At 34.0% G+C, this 20216-nt stretch overlaps 1 protein-coding gene across 1 annotated transcript; it reads right to left on the minus strand.

Moving 5' to 3' along the window:
* Positions 1-744: 744 nt before the first annotated feature.
* Positions 745-3598, minus strand: LOC128202790 (uncharacterized). Its single transcript, XM_052903924.1, has 3 exons — positions 3182-3598; positions 2678-2841; positions 745-2205 (listed from the first exon to the last, which is right to left on the minus strand). Exons 1-3 carry the CDS (start codon positions 3596-3598, stop codon positions 1041-1043), a joined length of 1746 nt encoding a protein of 581 aa, XP_052759884.1. The 3' UTR covers positions 745-1040.
* Positions 3599-20216: the final 16618 nt, after the last annotated feature.

Below are 20216 nucleotides of genomic sequence, written 5' to 3' on the forward strand. Positions count from 1 at the left end.
ATTATTTAATAAAATGTTTTACTCTTCTGATATGATAATGGTAAAGAAATACCAAAATGTAAAAGAAAATTGAGCTATGGATTGAACTAGTGTCACCAAAATAGCCGTCCAGTGTTGTATCCACTTTGCTACGAAGGCTTATCCGAAACCATATGAATGCTTAAGCTAATATACCTTACTTGGTTATATCCCATGATATCATCAACTAGCAAATCACGCATAAGAATGAATTCTACTAGGTATACATACCCAGTAAAAAAAAATTAATGGAGAAATATGGAAAAAATAATGCGAAAATAAATTAATTGTATACTACGGTATGTGGTACTTCAGTTAGTTAGTTTCAATGCATTGTACACATTGATACCAAGTTTATGTCAGTTTTTGACAAGTTTCTTTTTTTTTTCGATATTTCATCACACGGTGTATAGCCCCTTTAAGTTTTGCACCCTGCAAACATAAGAAAGTAACACTCATTTGTTGTTTTTAATTAGCAAGTCAGAAAAGGAGAACAACTCGACAGTCTTGAGTTATGGGACGTGCAGTAGCTACATGCAAACCAATATTCAATTGAACATCTTCAATTGTTTTAGAGTAAAACTCAGCTACTTCTTTAAACAATGGCAATATAAACGCTATCACTATCCTGCACACAAAATGCAATAATAACACACTTGAAAGGTTAAACATATGTCCATTTATTAAGCTCAGAAATACATCCCTGAAAACTAGATAAATGGAAAGGAAAAGTAGAAAAGGTCAAACATAAAACAAGGAAATAATTAAAGTAGATTTACAGCATCGCATAATCACAATATGTTGACAAAAGTACACATACTTTCAAAATACTGCCCAAAATTTAGATTTACAACTTTTTTATTCATGGTTTCAAATTATAGTAACAATACAGTCATTTTGGAGTTTCATTTTGAATATAGTTATGAAAATAACTGAAAGCAAACAAGATATTCACATAAATTGCCATTATTGATCATTCAAATGTACATGTATAAACAACACATAACTAGACGATGTACAAATCAATTGAACAGACTCATTCCCCTTTTAACACGTTGTGCGTACAGTTCAGGAATGTATGATTCAAGGCAAAATCTGTCAAGTTGACACAACATTTTCAGCCAAAATGATTCACAAAATGCAATTCTCTGTATAGAAAGACCTACACATGTCCAAACTACAAAATCACACCATTTCCTCCCGGTGATTCCCATCTGCCCTTGGACCTGGTAGTAATATTTGTGTGTTTCCTTGAGTAACACCTTGCCATTCTCTAACTGACAAAAAAAATCATTGTCTTCACAGCATTCCTCAGGCGTTTGCATCCTCCATTTCTTAGAGGCAGGACACTTAATCTCAACCAGACCAACACTTTCTGTACAATGTGAACAGAACACAAGCCCATCTGGACTGGCACCAAGGTAGGGTCTGTCGGCACATACAACTAGACCACTGTCTTTAACTGCTAGTCCTTTGTGGTCAGTTTGCATTGCTTTCGCATACATTCTCTTTGCAGCCTTCTCATGTTTAATTCCATATTCTGTGTACTTGCTTGTGAAATTGGAATACAACATCTGCCGCAGGAGTCCGTCAGGTTCAGTTGATTCTTTCCTACGACAGATGCTGCCAAAGTTTGAAGCTGTTAGGCGTTCTTTTCTGGCCTCTTGCCATTTCCCACTTTTTTGGCCCCTTGTTAAGATTTCAGTTAATTGAATTTCTTCAGCGCTTTGCTTCAAAGAGTCAAAATGATCCAAAAACACTGTCTTACTAGAACTGTCCCTCAAGTTTACACTATCATGGTAGTTGAATGGCACAGAATGTAACACAGGGAGATCTGGTTCATTTTCAGTTGTTTCAATTTCAAAGTTTTTTAACCAGCCTACATTCAACTTCGAACCAACCAGTTTCTGCCTAAATCTGTCAATGTTAACAGTGCATCCATTGATAGAGTTCAGTTCATGGTTTTTGTTTACAGAAACTTTACGTACTGACACGTTGTACAGTTTCTTCTTTGAGAACATAAGATCTTCAGATTTCCTAGGCGACAGCTTACGTTTCCGTGGTGCAGACAGCATGCTGAAGTTGTTCCAGGCACAGGGTTTGGATGTTGGAGCAAGGGTTTTTTTACGCGTCAGGTCTTCAAGTCCATACAGCAGGGCACCAATATGGTTGCAGCATTCACCTTCACTAGATGAAAATAAAAAAATTCATTTACATGTGTGCCTTTTTACTTGTTATACTTACATGTATATTCCAAAACATTAAAGTTTGAAAATGGAGGTGAATACACAGTATTTTACACTTAGTATTTCCTGGTAGGCCATGAACATACAAAACACAAACAGTGCCATAAGTAAACACCAACACGGTGAAGGGAGTTCATTGAATCAATACATAAGCTCGCCTGTTCTTTCATTCAGAAAAAAATAGCAAAACTCAGCTAACCATGAAAGCCAAAATTATGACAGTTATAACATGTGCTTTTTTGTCTCTTGTAACAAGTGTACCAAGTTTGATAAGAAGATATGAAATAGTTTGAAGAATGCCCCAAGTTTAAGTATTTGATAATACTGACAAAATAGCCTAGCGTGTGTGGGTTTGACACCTTTCATCAATGCAGATCAGAGACTTTGATTTATCACAAATTAATTCAACTTACCCAGCTGGACAGTTGCAGAACGCGGAGTGTATGCAGCCAGTCACTTTCGACAGAAGGATCCAGGGTTGGTACTCTGGTGACTTTCTTTTGTCTGCAGTTGGAAATGATGGCAGCACGGAAGCTTGAACATAACAGTGGCTGCACTCTTCGCTTATGAGATGGACCTGAAGAATAAATTATAAATAATATTTTAATTTAAATGACAATAAATAAACAACATACATCATAGAACATATGAAAATTGTACAAAATACATTATTTTTTTTAAAATTAAGATAAGTATATAGTCAGTGTGGTTCGACACATACATGTGCTTGCATCCACCACACCCCCCTTAATTGTGGCTAGCCCCGCCTACATAAAAATGTTGAGTACATTTTTCACACCAAATTATTTTTATGTCCAAGTCAAAATAGTCCCCTTGAGCTAATTATATAACTAGATGAAGTAAACATGGCAGAAAAAACAGCCTCAGACTTATTATAAACTCACTATTTGACATACCTCAACTTTCTGTACATGTCCGTCCACATAATAAGTCCTCGCCTTCAATTGACGTTTCGAGTCTCTTTTCAGTACAATGTAGTTGTATATATCCTTTTCCTCTACAGCAGGAAACAGATCAATAGTGGACTTCCATGCCTTCAGTGTTGATGGCGGTGGAAGACCCTCGCCACATGGGAGGATAAAGCGTTCGGTTGCTCTTCTCTCTCTTTCTTCCCGATCTCTCTCCTCCAGCACGCGTTTGTCAGTTATAGAAAGTCTATATGCGCCTTTTATCCTCTCAATCAATTCGCATTTAAGACCTGATACATTCAATTTCCGGTTCGCAAGGTATCTTTTCAAATCGACGACCTTAAATGGTGTCAACTCATTGTTATTCATACACGCCCCAGTGATCTCATTGTCTACGTCGGCCATCTTGCAAAATGTATTCCCCGGAAGTAGGAAATGGAGTAGCCTCCCTTAGAAATCAGGGGAAGTAACCAAGTTATCGGAAAGGACAATAACAATGGGATGCTGTGCACAATGCAATAATTATGACCCTTAGTCTCGTTTTTACAGAGTTATATTCCCTTGTTTTTTAAATTCCATTTTGTCTTAAGCATAACTTGTAAACCTTTTTAAGTAATTCGACATTGATCAATAACACTGTTACTTTGAACACAGCGCAAGAGATCTTGTGGGAACAATTCCCAACTTTTAATATAATTCACTACTAAAGGAATTTAAGTAAACATTAAACACTCATATATAACAATATAAAAGTTGTAAACAGAAAACAGTATTTTACAGTAACACATGTCTAGAACAAAACTGTAAAACTACTGGGTGTTTCGAGGACATCTTTCCTATCTATTGTTTTAATTTGTATTTATTAACTTACTGGTTTGTTATCATCGATTTGTGTTGGTTTTTGGATGTAGATATATGACATGAACATTTTGGTTACGTTCTGAAATTCTGGTGAAAGATCTTTAAACGTAAGGCTATCGATTTGTCTCACAATTGTACTGTCTCCAGGGAGTGGGAATATGAAACATTTCCGTTTCGATTCCGGAAAGTAGTCCCGGATACATTTACGGCATTCGTTGGAAGAATGAATTCCTTTGGGCTTGTGCATCAGACTCGTTGTAAGATACCCGTCCGGTGTTATATCAAGACCATCTTTTTTCAATGCCAGCGAAAAATCTCTCAAAGCGAGAACAAACCCAGGCATGGCGCATGATAAAAGACCGTTTTTTCCCCCACATTTTCCGCCATATCGAATGTTTTTCGACATTTCAGAAACAAATCTGCCCGATTAAGGTTTAAACAATGTTGAAGATTATATAAAATAAATATGACTTAATCCACGTTCTGGAACTAGCAAAGTTTTTTGAATTGTAAATGATGAGATGCACAAACATAATGTGTTTTTAAACTTTTATTCTAAAGGAGACGGAATGTTTTTTACTTCATGCTTTTCGATGAAATATGGGGTTTTATCAGTGAAATAACAACAGTTAAAATTTTCACTGCAAAAAGGAGTGAACATATCAACTTAAAAAACAACTTTTAACCCCATTGTAGTTACTTGCCCTTGATCAAAGCAAAACAATTTAATTTTAAACAGAAAATGTTGCCCCAAAATAAATTAGAAATTTAAAATAAAGGTAACATTTAAGGAATTAATTGCGGGATTGATGTCATTATCGGTGTATGAACGCAATTGGGCTGGTCAAGTGGAGTCCGAAGGACTCAACGCGTACTTTGACCAGCCCAATTGCGTTCTTATCCCCGACAATGACATCGATCCCGCAAATCATTGCTTATATTTACAACAATAGTTCATTATTCGTTAAGTAATTGTTAAAAAATACTTCCTTTCAATTAAAAGAAACTTTCTTTCAGTTATCATTTCTTACCCATTCTATAAATAGAACGACCCGACTGTAACAGGAAACATTTTATCAAATGACGCCACATTAACGCGGAAAAAGATCAACCACTTGAAATCACTTTAAAACGTAAAATTGAAACACTTATGGCAACCATTTATTTAATCAATTAACACTTTCTGAAATGTTGATTTACATTTTACGGGACCTGCTGACATAATACACAATAACAAGATCAATAGTTTTCATGTATATTGTTATGCGATGAATTGCGATCCGAACATATCCAAAGATGTTGCATTTATCAATACAATCATTGATAAACGCAATTGCCGAAAGGCAGTTCATTTAACGAATAGAAGTTGAGGAATAAATATTCGCTCATAAAGATTAATTTGGAAATAAATAACTAACCGTTCATTCAAAAAAATGTTATCCCTTTTTTTAAAACGTTTTCTTGAACTTTGAAGCTATATGTTCTAACACTTACTTTTATACCAAAAAAGTAGCAGACGAAAACAACTGCTCGAACATAAAAAGAATGTTATATAATTGTTCTAATATAGTTTGAACTGTTTGTGGTTGTAATATGTAATTTGAACATCCCTGGAATTTACACAACAATTAACATAGTTTTATTTCCCCGCCAAAGCCTCAAAATTTGTCAACAACCTAGCGTGGTCTTAACTCTTTACATGGAAAACGACCTGTCTTCAAGCAAAACAGACTGGTCTCTGACACAGTGAGATGACTCAATATCCATGTATAATAAAACACATACTTAAACTAAGAAACATGTTTTATATCCAATGATTATCATGCTCTCCTTCATATAAAAGTGTTTTCGTTATTTTTTGGGAACAAAGATGCACTAATAAAACAACATTGATTAGTGTTCATCAAATATTTCCACTTAAACGAGCGAATACTAAACTATAAAAAAGATTATCAGAGAACATTTTCTCAAAGAAACCGGAAATAGTAATTTGACAGCTACGTCATTAGCTATAATTTTGCGTGAGGGGCGTTCCACGGGTAGCTGGGTAAATAACACCCTTTTCAAAAAGGGGGTAATTAAGAAAATAAATTATAATATTATATAACTCCAAAAATTTGCTTAAAAGAAACAAAAATGTGTTTATTTCAGTGGAAGATCGTACATAATTTCACTCGTGTTCATATAAAACACAAATTTTTACTCGTGGCTTCGCCACTAGTGAACGTATGTTTTTCTTTGACACTCGTGAAATAAAATACGATCTTACACTGAATTAAACAAATATCCTCTATATATCCAATAATTTGAAAACGAAGTCTAAAGCAAACAGCACTAACCTTATAGGACCTTAAGCTAACACTTTACAACTGATATATTAAGCTTTTATGATACTTGTTTTAGAAATGAAAGAAGATCACTTTTCAATAAAACAATAGTATTTCTTTGAACCTGGTTTACTGATATCTAGGTTTTATTGTAAACCAAACAATGAAGGGTTTTAAGGTATTTTTTTGACATATGTAAAGGAAGAAACACGGAAACCTGAAACGTATCAAATTATGTTTTGATATAACAAGATATTCTTTAAAAGAACTAAAAATACTTCTACCTATATTTATGTCGTAACTATCATGATGTGAAAATTCACGGACAGACATGCTGATTTCGATTAAAATACTGCGCACTTAACTGTTACAACCATAAATTTAAGGGAATCCTTCTCAGTGTAGGGTCGTGTTCGCATCTGACAAATATATTAAACTTATGTTTTGTAGATCAGTATATCAATAGGGGCTAAAACGTTTCAAGGATTAAGTGTGTCTGTATATAAGACAAACTTAGAATGCGTTTCATTATGATAAGCTCTTTATATATTGCGAGAAATCAAGAGATTTGCCCGTGTGTGTGAAATGGTGTACATACATGTGATATATCTAATTAAATGAGTCCTCATTGAATGTATCACTACATCAATATTGTATAATTAACTTGACTTTCTTTCCATAGATTGTCATGCTATGATACGTATAATGCAACGGATAAGAAACAAAATATGCAAGCCTACCTATTGTTTCTCAAAAGGATACGTGAGTTTGTTGATAGCCTCTTGATTAAACGCGCCTGACATGTTGTACACTAGAGTACTGCACAGCAATGTAGCAAGTGTGCAAATGCGGTTGTCGTGGTTAGAATCCCCCTGAAATCAATATTTTTGACGATTATTTAAAATGGCTTCAGTATCATTATTACTTCAACGCCGGACCGGTTATATGACAAATTGTCTGGTTTAACGCCGATGAAATGCTTAGTTCATATATGGAACCATTATTGAAGCTGAGTAATCCCCCCATTTCCGTCAAGTACTATTTTCAATAATAATCGGTCGTGTAAATTTTGCGCTGGCAATGCTTAAAAATAAAGTAACTGGAATTTCTTTAGCCTGACGAGCTAAACAGAACTGTTTGTGAGAAGTGAATTATATAAATCAACTCGGTATTCCCCTCTTTTAGAGTGAGCGGGGGCATACAACAGTGAGATTTGAAAACTATTGCAATATGAAGTGATATAATTTTGATAACTTATATTTCTGTAATGGGATGGATGAGGCCATATTCATTAACGTCTGTAAATTAAATTTAAACACCAGGCACATGAATATTTTCACCTCTTCAACGTCCCCCATCCCTTCCGTGTCCAGAAGCATAAGGACAGTGTCCTTCTGTGTTGGATGATCACAACAAAACACCCAGATGCCCTTAGTTGTTGCTTCTACTGTACCTCCAATTGTAAAACCTGCATCACCTAGATATAGGGACAGAGGCATTTAAAAACTATTATAATATTAAAAAGGTAAATTCAACGAGCGACACAATGCTCAATCCATATATTAGGATATTGTTATCCATCAAGTGTTCAGTAAAATCCTGGTAACTGTCGTTTTTTTAATAAATGGAGAAAGACACAAGTATATATGTAATTTTCTGTTGCATTATTCAGCTGTTCTCAGCTATTTCAAAAAACAATCACAACCCAGTTATAACATGACTGATATATAGGCAGCTATTCATTGGTGGAGAGCTCGCTTTACGACGCTAACTATCAATCATGTTCACTTGTTTGGGGCGTTTCCCTTTTATATATCACTTGTTCATGAGTTAATGTTTTTGTATGTATGGCGTCTGAAAGGTTAATTGCATTTTGTCCAAAGTTGTTTTAAAAAGGTGCACATTTGTCAATTACTCAAGAGTAACATCTCACATGTTTACATTGGAGAGAGAGAGCAAACATAAAATACATTCAAAGTATTTGTGTTTTGCTTTTGGCTATCTGCAATCAAGGGTTTCCAGTAGAATGATTTTCGAAAAATCTTAAAACATAGTTTCTAAAGGACAAATTGTTATTCATTTTACATGATAGTCAGTCCAAACATATCATGACAGATTTATGGATTTGTAAGTACTTAAACATGACGGTAAAAGCAAAATATGCCCTCGAACTACGCCTTGACAAATATAAATCCCGCAAGTGAATAAAGTCCATAATGGTATGATTTATAAGATGCAATAAATACCTTTGCTTGCGCCAGCAAGTCGATTCATCAAATAGGATTTTCCTGTTCTATACGGCCCCGTGATTGACACAATGGCACATGGTCTATCTATGCGGGATATCTCGTCGAGTACCTTATCACATACTCTTAGTGTTTTGTCTTCGCTCGCAATTATTAGGCATCGAGGTCTTTGAAAGACGGTTGACGGATACCTGATTATTTCAAATTATTTCTTTAAGTCTGTTTTGCAAAATGACATAGCGTTTTAAATCAAACCGTCTGCATTTGCATTGTTGTACCTTGATTGAGAGTGATAATATATTGCACTACACTGCTGATGCTGTTTTGCAGAACCATTCGGTAAATCTTGTGGTAGTATGTAATGGTTAAAGAGTGTGAGGGTGTACTTAAAAGATAAAGACATTCGCTTAAACATTTAGATTTTCCAAGTACATACTAACAGGCTAAAAGCGTATATTTGTTTTTGTTCGATGTAGAATCAGAATAAGCCTGTGTTAATATAAGTGTTTTGAAAACACGAGCTGTTAAATATGTTCATATTAATAACAAAAGGCAATATGTTACCCAATAAGAATGTAGTGCGTATTTGTTATGCAAAAGTACCTACCAAGTACACTTGTATACTATTCTAGCAATTCATATATGTGCTCATTAAATTATTACTCTTTATGTGAATGTAGGATTTTTTATGTAACACGATACAATACGGCAAATAAAAAGGAAACACTATCAGGTTAATACTATTTTTACGTTTAAACACATTGGTAGTCTATCCCCCTGGCGGTTGAACGGCAATGGATACAACGCCAAATAACAAAACATATGTTTAAAATAAAATTCAGAGCAAACCTTATTCTCAATCGATTCTTTTGACAGTGCGACGACAGTTGGCATTTTCTTTAATATGATAATTCTGCTGTTACTTGAGTTCATGACATATAAATACATTCGAGAAACGCGCGACACAAAGGTGGGTAGACATAATCATCAAAACAAACATTATTAAACTTTTCTTACCATCTTGAAATTTTTACATTGCATAAATATTTGTTTGTTGTTTTTTAAATGGTTTTGCATGTTCAGATATCGACTCAGGTAATGATATGTATAATGAGAAAAGACATGAACATAATAACGCGTTGGACTACTAAGCCTAAAAGTATGCGTATAATTGATGACAATTTTCAATATACGTACATTTCCGATAATTGATTCTTTTTGTTGGGACACCGGTTGTGGGAATGAATCTGAAATAGATTAATAAGTAAAATAGTAAAATGACGCAACCAGGTTTTAAATGGGTGCATTCAGTAAAAGTTTTGGGTATCCAAAAACAAATAGAGACAATCACCCATAAAACTCCATATTCTGTCTAAACGGTTTGCAAACTTTGCTTACCATTGGCCGTGGATACGACCCATTTAATGCTAAACGCAATCCATTGCAATGTAGGTATAAACACTTAGTATCGTAATATCATTTCAAACTAAAACAAATTAGCAGGAACTGATTTAAGCAACAGCAATGTTTACCAAACCTACCCCTTAAATAAGCCTAACCGTCCACAGCATATAGACGCGCTAAGTATAAAACATAACCATAAATATATTTTCCAATAAGCAATTGACGCTGCAAATCGACCAGCAATTCATTACGAAATATGCGTTTGCGCTTGCTAGTTTGCTTATCTTCATTTTCTTCATTGCTACTGGCGGGCGAATATTTTGGCCATTTTCGGACTTATTGAATATTTGTGATAAACTCCGGTTCAGCGATATTAAAGTCAAACTGACTTGCAGCGAATAACTTTTTATGACAACTTATAGTGAAATATATTAACATATTTGGTTTTAAGAAACATTTGAACGTTCACTTTTTTAATTAAATATCCAAAATATTTGACACATATTCTACCAATTTTCGAAATTTTCTTAAACACATACTTTAGTCTTTTGAAGAAACGCCCATAAAGTTCCTGTGTGTGAAAATAATTGAAAGAAAGCGCGAATAGATTAAACTGATAATTACAAAGCTTTCAGTCCTTTAATATCAGTAGGGAACATGTGCAGATTTGTGTTACCTTTAAACCCTAAGCTTTTGTCCTTAGATATTATATATATTATGTGCAGATTCACGTCATTTTAATTTTGTTTTATTAAGATTTGTCATTTGACGAAGAAACAAGCAAATATGTAGTGTAGTTTTTTGTGATAGGGGTCAGTCCGTCGTACGTCCGTCGTTTACATTGCCTTCGAAACTTATTTTTATAAACCACTAAACAAATTGCAAATATTGTTTAAAGGAATGTGCCTTGGACAGTCCTCCTCCGAATTCCTTAAAATAAAATGGTTTCGTGTAGACCCTGGTGTCCATGGCAACACAAATGATAAACTTTAAAAGACATATTATCAGAAACCGCTAGCAGGTGGTCCTTTATTAAATTCTTTCAAGCCATGTATGCTCGTTCAGAACTTTGCCGACAGGTTTCAAATCATTTCACAGAAATGTTCCTAAGGTGGTCCTCAAGCCAAAGTTTGCTCGTTTAAATCTTTGCCGAAAAGGGGGAGGGACTAGTTTTCATAATATTATTGTATGAAAATCTTTGAATTTCGACACTACAAACTGCTGGTCAGATTTCAAAAAGATTTCACAGTTGGCCCTTTATCAAATTCCTTCAAGCTATGTTGGTACGTTTTAAACTATGCGAACAAGGGGAAGGGTTTATTTTCACTATATGGCTGATTTGTTAATATGTAACAAGGTACAGCTTAAGTAAGAAAGAACCTCAGTTGGAATTATCAGTTGGTTTATGTGGCAATATCTCCCTTTTAAAACCTTCGTCTCTGAAACCGAATGGCCTTTTTTATTTGGTATGTAACATTCTGTAGTGGTTCCTTACCAAAATGTTCAAATTATGCCCCTTCGGCAAAAGCTGTTCACGCCCCGGGGGTCTCAGTTTTTATATACTTCTTTAAAAATCTTCGTCTCAGAAACTGCCAGGCGTAGGGCCTTTATATTACCAGGTATGTTGCTTTACCATTATTGTTCAAATTGGTCTTGGGGACAAAGCCGGCCCCATCTCGGTGTAACAAGTTTTCTTTATAATTATGTAGTAAGATCTTTGAAAATCTTCTTCTCTGAAACTGCAAGGCACAGGCCTTTGTTAATTAATATGTAGCCTTATGTAGTGTTCATTTTCCAAATATCCTACTCATGGGGTGAAAATTGGTTCCGCATCGGGGTTTTCCATATTTTTAAAACCTTAAAAAATCTTCATTAAAGCAGCTAGGCCCAGACCTTTGATATTTGTTATGTCACCACAAGTAGTGGTTAGTAACGACCTGCATCCATAGCACTCAATGACAGCCTTTGCAACTAATGACTTCGTTATCAGATAATGACTTCCTTGTTTACCATTTAGATACCAAGCAACCAATACATTTCTTCCTTAGCAACAAGCGACCTCCTAAACAGCAAACAACTTCCTTTGCAACCAATGACTTCCTTATCAATCACTTTACAAAAGAACCAATGATTACCTTAGCAACCAATTTAATCACAAAATGGAAAGTTTAATACACCTTTCGATCAGAGTTAATGCGGTAAAAATAGATACAATGAGTTAAGCGTCCGATTTTGACAATTAAAAATCCATAGTCTATGGAATATCGGATTACGCAGTTACGTTGGAGTTTGAAGTTTTCAGATTGCCATCTGATCAGAATAATATTTGGGCGGGAATTAACATTGTTTTGGACTAATTAAGGCGTACGTGACATTGATCATGTTCAAAAGAAGCCTTTCAAGAATGCTTTGAAAATAAGGAAAACAATAGGAATGCTGAAACGCACATGTATTTAAACAAACTGGAAAAGTAATTGTTTAAACTCTACTTCTAGAAAGTTAAAAGTATATAGATCCATGTTTGGGAAGATTTATGCATCGGATTTCTTTTGACAACCGGCCAAGTATATTTCCTAAGAGGTATTCTCATAGAGCTGTCAAAATGACGTCTGTTGCGAATCGTCCGTTCTACTAAAATAGTTAGTTTTACCAGGGCGTTGCTATCTGTCAACGTTTAACATTAGTGCGAAAGAAAATGCTATAAACAATATGGCTCATATATGGCTCATATTTAAAATATGACTATTAGGTAACGTCATTAAATAATGACATGAACATGTAGTTTGAGTACGTGAAAGACGAATGTGTTCAAATACACGTCTAATATATACAAGCTTAACGATTTGAGCGAGACTCTTATGAAGAGAAATACAGAAGTAAAGTTATCAGCAATCTTGAGGATGACACATGGTATATATTATTATCGTTATTTACCTGTTTATATTTGTGAACAGATAATTAAAAGATTACCTGTTTTATCGTAATATCATTTCATAGTATAACTAATATTATTTACTTATATTGCTCGTGTGAATCCTTCAACGAATATGTTCTGTGAATACATGGAAAATGGATTGTATCCTGGGAGCAGATAAAAATAATAACAAAAAAAACTTGTTGGGACTCATTAAGCAAGTAAATATTGACATAAAATGGGTTAATAGATCCCATAAATAACAGTTAATAAAACAGTTGCGTGATGCTGCAAGAAGTCTACGGTCAAAGAGAGAATAGATGTTGTTAATATAAACATGGTTATAAATTTGTATTACTTCCTGAAAAATGACACGAATCTTATAAATTCTCGAGACATTAATTTGATATTATTATGTAATGCTGTCGTTTGACATTACAACTTGACGAGTGAACTGCAATGATTTTTAAAATGATCATTAAAAACAGATCAAGCAAAACTTATGCTTAAAGAAAGGAAGAAGTGTTGATAGAGAATGTCACGTACCTGTAATAATTAGAATTGTTCGTGTCATGATACTCAAAGATAAATACATATACATACTTTGAGTATAATGACACGAACAATTCTAATTATTCAGTTTATAAATCTAGTTTCACTCAATATTAAAACCCACTACCTAAACTCAGCAAAAAAGAGAAAAATAACAAAAAAAGCCACCCATAATTCAATAACCCATTAATTTTTATAAGAAATAACATTGTTTAAATAATTCAATTTAAAGAATAATCAGCTTTATACAAAATATAAACTTACCGATTTCAATTCATTCATCAAACTATGCTTGTATTCAGCCCTGTGGTAGAACGCGCATCCAAAGATATTGTATAACGAATCTTTCACTTACTTATATAGGTTTTGATTTTATGACTTATCGTTTAATAAATAACGCACCAATCCAATTAACGACGAAATAGGGGGGAGAGGCATGACTAAACGGAATTTCAAGTTCAATAAAGGCGTAATATATCAATAAGTTAGATCAGAACTGTTCTTTATTGTCCACTTTATAAAACTGAAAACTAAAGTTTCAAAGAAGCAAAGTACTCATGCTGACAAGCACAAAACAATCATAAAACTTAACAAATATCAAGTACCTTATTGATAACGCAGCCGGAGCTATCGGAAATAGCAGACACGCATTCGGTTAAGTTCAGCCTGGGTATTGCGTCAGTAAAATGTTAAGCAAACATAGCCTCGTATAATAAAATATCTACAAAATTGAATGTATTTAGATCTTTTTTTGTAAAAATTAAGTCGTCAGAAAATCTCTAAAATCTTGTGAAAGGCTCTTTTAGGGGATATACAGGAGATGAAATTGAAAAATTTACCTAAGCTTTCCGTCCGTGAAAGTTGATTGTAACTTCATATTCTGTAATCCCTGCAAAAAATCCTCACTTCAAACCAAGATGTCCACACACACACGTTTTACTTTCGCATTCGAAAAAGCCCTGCTAGTCCCGGCTGCTGTGGCTGCATTACCTCACGTGCGGAGTTCTTTTGGGGATTTCAAGAGTTCAAATTTCAATTAACCTTCACCTTCCCATATCGGAAGGAAAGACTTTATGTTATTGCCACCTCAAATCTATACTCTCAAAAAACCCCAAATAAACATCTTCGAAAGAAGCAGCAGAAGAGTCGCATTCTACATAAACTATACAAATACAAAATATTGCGAATGTAACTATGGTTTACAACGATAAAAAAACATTTATTGAAAATACCAGGACATACTTGTATTGTTACTTATAGTAACAAAGACACTCTGTATTATACAATGGCTAGAAACGCAACTAAAAAGTGCCAATCAATGACAAGCAACATTTAATGAAATTCAAAATATGTTAATAAAACGGCTGTCTCCGTATAGATTTACAGCTTTGAAGTTTTGAGTAATAAAATAGTGTACACAGCACGAGATAACACAATAATTCTGCCATCCAATTTTGGGTTAAAGTACGTACAAGTATAGGTTGTATATTTATTTAAACCTCTTTTGTACACACAAATCTTATTCATTGAATTGGCAAACTCATAAATAACTTGTGTTAGCAAGTACTTAAACATAAATCGACTGATGCGACACAGTCGCAAATGCATGTTTTCTAGTCTGAACATACTATCAATCTTTCAAGTATTTATAGGTCTAAATTAAATTGAGAAAGCTACCAAACAGGCTGGGAAGCCACCGTTTATATCTACCGCTTCACCTGATTGAAATTAATAACAGCTGACTGCTGATTTACTGAAACATGTCTCACAATTTGTTATTGCATAGTATAAATGCAGGTACTGGATGTATTATTTTGAGTAAGTTTAAATTTTAAAGAAACTATTCACCAGATGATACCATTGCAAGAGAAAAGAAAATTATCAAACATTTGCATAAAATTGATATCGTTGTGTACAAAGTATTGAACCTTACCTACTGATGTATAACATTGAATATGGAACATTGTTTCGCAGGTTTTGCGTGTTTTTTCAAGTCGAAATCTAATAGGTCTATCTACCGAATAAGTCCAAATAAGTGTGAGTTCCTTTATTCCCGTACTCGCCCCTTCTGCGAGAGCTCCGATAAAATTGTAATTCATATGATTAAGTTTTTGGAGCATATTGCACAGAATGAATGTAACCATGGTTAGAGCTAACATGGTTCTTTTACGTGTTCCAGTGTATAACCTTGCAACACGGGCCCCCAATTTAATATCCCTCCCTGAAGACGACTTGTATTGTTTAAGATGTACGCCATTGAACCCAACCTGTGACCCCTGGATTGACAGTCAAGTGTGTTACCACTAGATCACGGATCTGCCACTAAGAGGCGTTTTGAAAATCATTATAAATGTTTTTGTATGCCTCTTTTAATGTGAACGGGCTTTTCCTGTCAAATTTAGTCAGAGCCGGGTTTCCGTAATCGACAGTCGACTTAATTGTAATTTAATGCGGCGTTGGCAGACGTTGGCTCCCTCTACTTACATGACATGGTCCGCATGTCAGCCAATCGGTAGAGTTTATGTACTTAAAGTACATATAACAGTAAAACAGAAGCAGCCTTATTTGTTTGCACACCATGGGAATAGCGAGACTAGCACGTGCGCACCTACGCTGCCCGTGTCAATTTACCACAGTTTTTTTTATCTATTTTAAATTGCTAGTTGCGATGTTTTGATTGTAACAACATTGAGTCATATACTGTCTAGTTCAAAGTACGGGGTTTAGTTCCAACAGTTTAACATAGTTTTCAAATGTGATGACGTTGGCATTGTGAGGCGGATAAATGACATAAACTTAATTCGAAAAAAGCAACAACAATAAAACAGGCCGTTTCAGGAGATTGGATTTTGAGTACGTCTGAAGCATTCTGTTACATATTTTGCTATGTAATCTCTGTCATTACTATTGCACGAAAGATATATTTATATATTGAAAATGATGTGATTCTTGGAAAGAAATAAAAAGTTAATATTTTTTTTTAATTTACTACGTAATTTTTTAATTTATTATATAAGGCACATCCGTCCACATGGCTAAAGTACGGAGTTATAGAGACAGATGGACAAACTTCAGGCTTAGAAATGGTGACTTGGAAATATCTTAAAGTTTCTAATATTCAATCGTTTTAGATATATCTCATGTGACAATGCATGCATAAGGAGTTTTTATATAATACATGATAGGAAAACATATGTATAGACACTTGTTACTTTTTATTATTTACTATTTTAATTCTGCATCGAACGCGCTACTTTACCTGCAAAATCTAAGTAAAATAAAAAAAATCCTGAAAATCGTATTGAAACCCCCGAGTCTTATTATGATTTAGGGGTTATTGGTTAAATATTTAACCAATTAACAAACAATTTGACTACTTTTTACTAGAACAAACCGATTATTATAATTGGCTGCTGAGCATTGTAACGTATAAATAACGGACCAAATATAATTTTATGACTGTTAATGCCCGTACTAAAATGATTTTCCCGTGTTTTATCTAGTTTACATACAAATGCCATCACAAAAATGACGTCACAACATAATAGCTTTTGAATTATGGCATTGATAACAACATGAAACTGAACACATTCAACTAGATTGCTGAATACGGTTGGAAGTAACTTAAATCAATACTTATAACAAAACTTCAACAATAAAACAATTATGCGAACATTGTTGTGGCCATTTATCGGATTATATACAGGAAATGATGTTAAGAACAGGCGATAGTCAAAGAAAAACACACATTTTTGCGCATCATATTATTATTCAGGATTCCTTACGATACAAGAATAGTGGCAATATGCAAACAAGAAATGTAACAAAAAAAGCAGCAATTGTAACGTACAAATACTGGTAGAACGGGGGAGATTGTACAAATAATATGAATATTTCAACGTTTATAACGCGCAAATATATTAAGGACATGCTTGAGAATATAAACTTACAGTAGCTTTAAAGAAATGAAACAAAATCGTGACATCATAAAGCTAACATTGATGCCTAAAATACCAATACTTTTTGATGATGAGTAAATGTAAACATCCTAAAGGTTATCTACCAATGTATTCATTTTCTATTCTGCATTGAATACATAATATATAGCATATTTGAAACGACAAATCGTATTATGGTTGTTACGCAGTTCACTTGTGCATACTGCTCTCTCTCTCTCAATGTTAAAAGCTTCATCTTAATCCGATCATTTTTTTTTAAATCTTATCTTTCAACAGGGTGTGAGAAAATCTCTAGATGTGGGCAGACAAGCACCAATATTTAAAAATATAATGGTAAATATTAATATTAATGTATAATATTAAAAGGGAGGTCGTTAAGTGAATATGGAATGTATGCACTTTCTCTCATAGTTCAAAGTTACTGTTTATTTTAAGTTATGGTCCAACGAAAATAGCATACTGTAAAACTCAGCAATGATTAAAGGTAGGATTATGGTTCTTTAACTGAACTTAAGCATATTGCTCATGTCTTTGTTTTAGTTTCAATACAAATCCCGTCAGCAGGTTGTAAATCTCCGGACAAGATGTGACGGTCGGACGGGCTGACGCAAATAAACGACGACTATATACCCCTTTGGTAAGCATAATTATTATACGATAAGAGTTTAAATGTTCAGAGACATTCGTGCGTATATTAGGACAATGCTGAAAATGAGATGTATAACCATTTTCTGACTACAATTTCGCTGAGTCTAGCCATACTATACAGTTATAATAATATATATTATATCTGTAGAAAAAATATTTCAAATATAACCAAAACAATGTACTGTTAAGAGTTGGAATCTTCAATAAAAGTATTGTAATGCTAACACCTGGTTCTATTACATATTATTTGAAACCAGACCGCTAGAAAATATTTTTTCTGTTTTAAATTATCAAGCATGTCCTTTAAATTAGTAAAATAGTAAAATTGCAGCAACTGGCTTGTAGTTAGAAATATTTAATTGTAAGATATCTACGTTGTCTCAAATATTTGATGATAACTATATCGATGAATGAAGGAGGAGTTCTTAGTTTCCATTTGGGATGCAATTGTTAATTTTGCCAAGGACCACAACTCAATTCAACTGACTGGTGAAAACCGCACGCTACACCCAAACGTGCACAGCTTTACATACTGCCTACATACTGCCATTTCTGTAAAGTGTCACCACTCTGGCTAATAAAACGGGGTTTATGTCATTTCGTGACATCCGCATCACTTTATTTATAATGTGGCCACAACTTAGTAGCTTTAGACCACAACTTAGTAGCTTTAGACCACAACTTAGTAACTTGAGGCCGCAACTTAGTAGCTTTAGACCACAACTTAGTAGCTTTAGACCACAACTTAGTAGCTTTAGACCACAACTTAGTAACTTGAGACCACAACTTAGTAATTTGAGGTCACAACTAAATCTTAAAGGTATTTATTTTTTCTCTTTGTACTGGTTGCGTCGAACAAATTTAAATAAGCATATAGTCGGATCATAGCAACAGTATCTTCTCAAAGTGCTCATGGAAATCCTACAATGTTCTGTGCATACATGGTAAGTGGAGTGCATCATGGGAGAAGATAGCCAGTAATTTATGAAGTATTGTGATACGAGTGAGGTTTGTGCACTTAAACTTGTCGTAACCCCCTGCAAATTTACATTTTACTGACCGGTCCAAGGCGGTAACTAAAAATCCTTGATAAACATACCTAGTATTTTATAAAGTATATGTGCACTGTGTTTAGGGCTGTGTATCGTCACTCAACTCACGATACGATACGTATCACGATACGGAGTACGCGATTCACGATATATCACGATACGCTTATATATATATTTTTTATGCAGGACTTTAATGTTTGCCTATTTTGTAAATTGTTGAACATATCCTTACCAAAACTATATTTTTAATGTTTTTATTATTTTGTAAATTGTTTGCTATATTATTAAATGAATATTATTTGTTAATGTTTGCCATTTTCATTAAATGTTGATCATATTTTTTATGAAATGAAAATTGTTCATTTAGTTTTGCCTCTTTGTTAAATGTTAATTGTTGAGCCTATTATTGTTATTAAATGAGTATTATTTATTTGTCTTTTGTTTACCTTTTGCATTGGTGTTTTCCTTTGGTAGCAAGTACAAAATGTTTGTTTTGATAAAACACAAGTAACACACAGATGTATGATTTCATTGATCTGGTATTCTTGAAATGAAAAAACAAAACAAACAAACAAAAAACAATGTGTTTTATCGCACAAGCATGAGATAAGTCAGGTGTCTACTAGCCGTAGTGTCTGCTACTGTCTAGTCACTGCTGACATTAATCTATAAGTCAAACGTAGGACTCCATTGCTAACACCAATGCAAAACCAAAGTTCTCCAATGTTTTGGACTTCCAGATTCCAGTTTTTTTCATATCTTTTGTAAATCAAACTTAAAAATGAAAAAGAAATTGCATTTTTTTAATAATGTTATTTTCATTTTAGTTTGAAAAATAAACACGGTGTAGATAAGTAAGATAACTAGTTGTAACGTATTTTGCTAGCTCTACCTGCTGTTTGCGAAAATGCGGCTAAAGTTGCTTTCGCTGTTTCGACAGTTAAAAAAGAAAGTTAACAAATTGACCGGATCGTGCAAAGATGTTTGGAAAGTGTTTTAAGCATACAACTCTTAAGTCGAGGGAACGAATCTAACGATACGTGATACACACGATTTTTTA

Source organism: Mya arenaria, chromosome 9 (genome assembly GCF_026914265.1).
Source record: "Mya arenaria isolate MELC-2E11 chromosome 9, ASM2691426v1".
Taxonomy (NCBI): domain Eukaryota; kingdom Metazoa; phylum Mollusca; class Bivalvia; order Myida; family Myidae; genus Mya; species Mya arenaria.